This window comes from Telopea speciosissima, chromosome 7, assembly GCF_018873765.1.
Source record: "Telopea speciosissima isolate NSW1024214 ecotype Mountain lineage chromosome 7, Tspe_v1, whole genome shotgun sequence".
NCBI classification, from domain to species: Eukaryota; Viridiplantae; Streptophyta; class Magnoliopsida; order Proteales; family Proteaceae; genus Telopea; species Telopea speciosissima.
The window spans coordinates 56699129-56705128 of NC_057922.1; the positions used below are offsets into that span (position 1 = coordinate 56699129).

The following is a 6000-nucleotide window of genomic DNA, read 5'->3' on the forward strand; positions in this document are numbered from 1 at the left end:
AGAATTTTAAAACCTTCCCAAATCCAATTATTTTTATCCCATAATAACCCCCTAGACCTGCATATTAAAGCCATATAAGACCATTTCCCAAATTCCCATCCTAAACCCTAGAATTAACCTAAATCCTAGTGTTATCCATTCGAACCAGTAACCCTTTTTGCGATTGATCCTGTTGTCTGGCTCCTAGTACGTCTCCTACCTATCTAGGACTACATTACCCAGCTGAGATAACAACTTTGAATGCTTACCTGGGCAAGGAATTTGAGATCAAAGACCTCGGGCAGTTACGCTACTTTCTTGGTATTGAGGTAGCTCGATCTATTAAAGGTATATTTCTTTCTCAACGGAAATATATTCTCGATCTTCTTTCAGAGACAGGCATGCTCAATTGTAAGCCTACAGATACCCCTCTTGAAGCTAACTCCCATTTGAAGGCTAAGGAGGGTGACCCAATTGCTAAGAGAAGATATCAACGCGTAGTTGGACGACTCATTTATTTGTCCCATACCCGGCCGGATATTGCTTTTGTCGTAAGTTTGATGAGGCAATACATGCACAACCCTTGTGCCTCTCATATGGAAGCTGTTTTTCGGATTCTTAGGTACCTAAAATCAGCTCTAGGGAAGGGTATTCTTTTTTCACCTCATGATCACATGCGTGTTGAGGCCTTTATTGATGCAAACTAGGCTAGTTCACAAGATGATAGGAGATCAACATCTAGATATTTTACTCTTGTTGGCGACAACCTTGTTACCTTGCACAGTAAAAAGCAAATTGTGGCGGCTCGGTCAAGTGCTGAGGCAGAATTTTTTGTGCCATGGCACATGGTGTTTGTGAGCTCTTATGGCTACAGGGCCTTCTTTGCAATTTGGGTTTCCCTGTTCGTGTTCCCATGATGTTATACTATGACAACAAGTCCGCAATTAGTATTGCTCATAACCCAATTCAGCATGATAACACCAAAAATGTTGAGATTGATGGGTCATTTCATCAAAGAAAAGTTGTTGGGCCTTATCTACACTCCTTTTGTGAAGACCAGTGAGTAGTTAGCAGATGCCCTCACCAAAGGACTTACCAATAAAGTTTTTCATCCCATTTTGTGCAAGTTGAGCATGTGTGATATTTATGCACCAACTTGAGGGGGAGTATTATAATATTAGTATGGTGTGGTTATAGTTTACTATGGTATGAGTGTAACATGGGTACATGGGTAGTATAGTCCTTAATTGTTATTTACTTGTGACCCTACTCTAACCCTACTTCAAACTATTATTAATAAAGGAGGCTAGTGTCATAATAGACACGTCACAATTTCCCAAATCCCAACACTTACTTTATCCTTCCTAGATTTTCCACTCATCCATCTCAACATTCTCATCTCCACTACACTGAGTTTATCTATATGATGCATCTTAACTGCCCAACATTCTGCACCATACATCATAGTCGGTCGTATGACTATCCTACAAAATTTTCCTTTTAAGTTTTAAAGGAATACGCCGATCACACAACACTCCAGACGCACCTCTGCACTTCATCCATCCTATTTAAATTTGAGCCAAGTTTTAGTATAGGTTTGGGTTGGGCCTTATTTTTTGGGATTTATTGTTGTAATAAGCCGACATATAAGGTCCAAAAGTGGAGTTTTAAGGGGATGCATGAAAATTATTATTTTATTAATTGGGTAAGGATTATCTTATCGTAAGTCGTTAGTCTTTGAGTTAATCTAAGGAATTTATTAATTTCATTTCAAGATTTCTAGGAAATCATATTTAAACCGGTGAGTGGAAAGGCTAAAAGGAAAGGAAAAAAATCTCAGCAACTAAACCTGCGTTTACGATCCGAAGATTGAATTTCACCACTAACCGTAATAAAAAATTATAAATAATGTAAGTATGGGTGAAAACGTATAAATATTACATGTCTATAGGTCCCATATGACCCTCACGCCCCCCCTCCCCCAAAAAAAAAAAAAGAAGAAAGAAAAGGAAAGGAAAGGAAAGGGAATGCATATAGCCTAGGTAACTCACTGAACTTATATTAGGTAGAGAAACAGCTGAATTTATGACATCAAATCAAGTACAGAAACAGCTACCATGATGACCAATGAATCCTGAACATAAGAAGCCTAGGATATCACTGATACAATTGACTAATGAGTTGATGGGTTTAAGCATTCTCAGTATGGAGAAAGAGGGGGGAGGGTAGCAATGGTAATACAAGTTGCAAAAACTATGATGTCAAATTTGCTTTCAGGTAAATCAATGAAAAGAAATAACTGTAAATTAAAAGTTCCAATATGTAACTCAAGAGAAAGAAAAAAAAAAAAAAAAGGGAAACTGATATAAAAGACAGCAAGCTCCACTCAGCAGAAAGATCCTATATTATATTATGCAGAAGAATTGATAATTGCTTGGTTAAGAATGAGCCCAATTTTGAGAACTTCAATTAATTATGTAACACAATAATTTGATTCATACACTTTTACATTAAAAAAAAATTAAATAATTAGTCATGACAATTTTCACCATAGGTCCATTAATGACTAAGCTTGAACCAACATTGACCAAAAAAAAATATGCATGTTGGAAGATAGTGTAAGGGGGTGTGAAAGCCAACAAACCTTCTCTCCATTTCCCAGTTTTTCAAGGAAACTAGTAAGTGGCTTTACATATTGGGAAAGACTCGTAATGCTGCTTGCATCAGACGAATGAATTCCAGAACCAGTTAAATCTACTGCATCAACTTTGAATCCACTTTCTTCTAAGAGTGCAATGGTTTTATACCAACACCAAGCACCGAATCCACCACCATGAACAAGGACAAAATGTCTTGTTTCCAGATCATCAAGGTTCAGATTCTGTGAGGATAAAATGATCACTTCAACAATGGCAAATAGTGAAGAATTGGAGGAAAGTTGAATGTTCAGAAAAAAAATGATATTCAGTTTTCTTAAACTGAGGCAGTGGAAGTAAAACAAAGAAAAAAGACACTCCAAGAGTGAGCAATCAGGTGGATCATAGTTAAACAAATATATAAACAAGTAAATGTGGATGAGAGAGAAAATATCTGGAATGCAAAGCAGTCAAATAAGACCATAATCTCCAAGTATCACCCCCTTTACCATCCATAAAGAATTAATAAAATTCCAGTATGATATTGCCAGTTTTCTATAAATGAAGGAACATAACAGAAGAAAGATATGATTAGCATAGAAGGCCTAGAAAGTCGTGAACGTTTTGTTCAGACCCAAGACAATGCCTCAGAGCTAACGACATAGATCTCACACGATGTAACCCCTCCATTATCCCTCCCATGTTTGAATCCCAAAAATCACCGCTCATTTGCTTCAATCTGTTCCCACTTCCATTGAGCATCAGAATCCTGGTGAACAATAAAGACAGTGAGTATGAAAAGATCAGTGGAGTTCTTCTAACACAAAAGATATGGTAGGAACACTGATCCCCCTGATGCAAGTCGTGCGATAAGGAGCAAAGCTTCTGAAATAGAAAGTGAAGCCCTAAGCATTCTTGGATCAAATCCATGGTAACTCTTAGGTTAGCAAGCGCATCAGATATATGTCGGATGAAATGGTACCAAAACGAAACTTTTTCGATCCGACACGAAGAATCGATCCTCACACAATATAGGATATTCAAAACAATATCTCAATATAGGTTTAGGATTTACCTCTTGAGTACCACAAGTGCAGCACCTCAAACGATTCACAGCACTTGAACACTGAACCCGCAAAGGTAGGAATCAATCTCCACTCAACGCTTTGATGAAGAAGAATGCAGCGAAACTCTTCTCTAACTATGGCAATCACCAACTCTTGGAGAATTAAAGAGAAGAAGAAGAAGAGAGAGAGAGAGAACTGCAATTTTGGGAGAAATTCTCTCTCAAAATCTATGAGCTAATAATTGAATTATCTTTTCTCTCCTCCTAAAGACTATATTTAGAGCCAAAACCTAATTCCTTTCCTTATTGGGATTACAAGGGTCAAAGTGATGTGATCCTATTGGGTCGTACACCAAGGTAGCCTACACTGAGTCATACCCAATCGACTAATTACATTAATTGCACATAAGTGCACCTTAGTTTTGGTAATAACCGCTAGACCTGTAGTCGATAGAAAATATTACGTGTAGGTCCCTCCACTTTACAACATCTCACAATGAACTTCGGGGCATGGAATTAAATTACTGTCACTACACTTGTCCATAGAATAACTAGTATAAAGCCTCTTGATCACTGATTGGACCACAAAACAATGCAATAAAACGTTTATAAAATATATTTATTAAATAATAATAATTTTATAACAACTTTTGTAAACACTTTACAAACCACCGAGCTTGGAATTTCTGTCCAATCAAGTTCAAGATTCTCTTTTGAGATATTCTCCCTACACAGGAAATGGATTCCTTATTAAGCGTCACTTTCGTCCACAGGCAGACACAATGAACCTAGCATAGTGATGTATAGCCAATCGTCATCTGTAGGCATCAACCTTTTGTACACTAAAGTACATTGTGCCAGTCTGCAACGATAAAGACCTCTCAGGTAGGGGTACCACACAACTATCTTGAGAACCCATTTGCACTAAACATCTGACAGTAGACCATGCCGGGTTCTCGAATGATCGAGTCCGATACACAACAAAAGTGTACCCGCATCTGTACTTGAAATCTCCATTCCCAAAAACACACAATGCGGCAACCATATAAACGGAGAGCCCAATTCCGTCCCTAGTTGCGAACACTTTGAAGTCATACCTCTGGACACACAATCGCCCATAAAAGTAAATGCAAATTAATTAAAATAAACCATTTATTTGGATTTGATGGACACCATATCCAACAATATACCCATAATCACTGAGCATGACAAGGGTGCTAGTGAGGTCATCCAATGAGTTCAATTAGCCGAAAGCCCAAATGAAGTGGAGACAGGGACAGAGATGTCCACTGCAGATACCCCAAAGACCACTTCAGTAAACTATTGACTCTGAAACTGTACTAACACATAGGGAGTTGAAAATCCTGGAAAATCCCATTCGGTTGCATACTTCATTCAATAAAGGAGAACACAGTTGCATGCAACTAAGAGAACAACAGAACAGAGACAGAAATTCTTTTTTTTTTCCGGGGGGGGAGGAGAGAAGATTGAAGATCAATCAGATTAGTTTCGAAACATAAGTCATAAATTTTCAAAATTTACTAAATGCCTAACCTGCTTGATAAAGGAAGAGAATATCACTTAAATCAAAAGAGAAGTAAAAGCCTTTCTCAATTAGCTTTAATAATATAAATAAAAAAATCACACAGTTCAAAGTTAAGAGTCTTAAACAGTAAAGTAACGAACTGAACCGCAACACAGTCCAAACCTGGTGAACGAGCTGATGTGGCTGAAGAAGAGGGTCTGTGAACGAACGAGCCCTAGAGCTGGAACTCCTCGGCAAAGACTGCTTCTTTGAGCCTGGAACAGGATATCTGAGAGAAGCGGAACGGTCGAATGGAAGCGTACCGTTCTGCTGATGCTGATGAAAGAGTAAAGCCGCAGCGAGAGCTTGTTCTTGAGTGAGAGAGTCTTCACGCTTTTCTTTCTTCGATGATCGGATTCTGTTCCATCTATTGCTGGAGCCTGCTGCAACGGCCGGAGGAGGATTCGAGAAACGTTTCGAAGGTTTCTTCTTCACTTCCTTACGGGAGAAACAGGCAAAGAGATTGCCCATTTCTTCGGCATGAGAGAGATAGAGCAGATAAGAAAACCAGTTAAATACAGAAGTAGAGACGTAGAGTAACGACTAACGAGGAATGTGTATGTCAAGAACTGACTTTAAGGTTCAGACGGAAGTGGAACTTTCTATTTTTTTTTTGGTAAGATGGAACTTTCTATTCGTTAAAAGAACGAAGTGAGTTCTGTAAATGAAGTCGACGATGCAATTTTGTGATGGGTTGAGGGCGATAGGATGAAACTAACATTTTTGTCATATGA

The 6000-nt window shown here is 38.3% G+C and overlaps 1 protein-coding gene across 1 annotated transcript in view; it reads right to left on the reverse strand.

The window, feature by feature from the left end:
• Positions 1–5788, reverse strand: part of LOC122669585 (putative methylesterase 11, chloroplastic) — a 57593-nt gene extending 51805 nt beyond the window's left edge. The window contains exons 1-2 of the mRNA XM_043866377.1: positions 5390–5788; positions 2624–2860 (exon numbers count right to left, since the gene is read on the reverse strand). Coding sequence (XP_043722312.1) covers positions 2624–2860; positions 5390–5737 — 585 coding nt within the window. The 5' untranslated portion in view covers positions 5738–5788. The remainder of the gene's footprint in view (positions 1–2623; positions 2861–5389) is intronic.
• Positions 5789–6000: the final 212 nt, after the last annotated feature.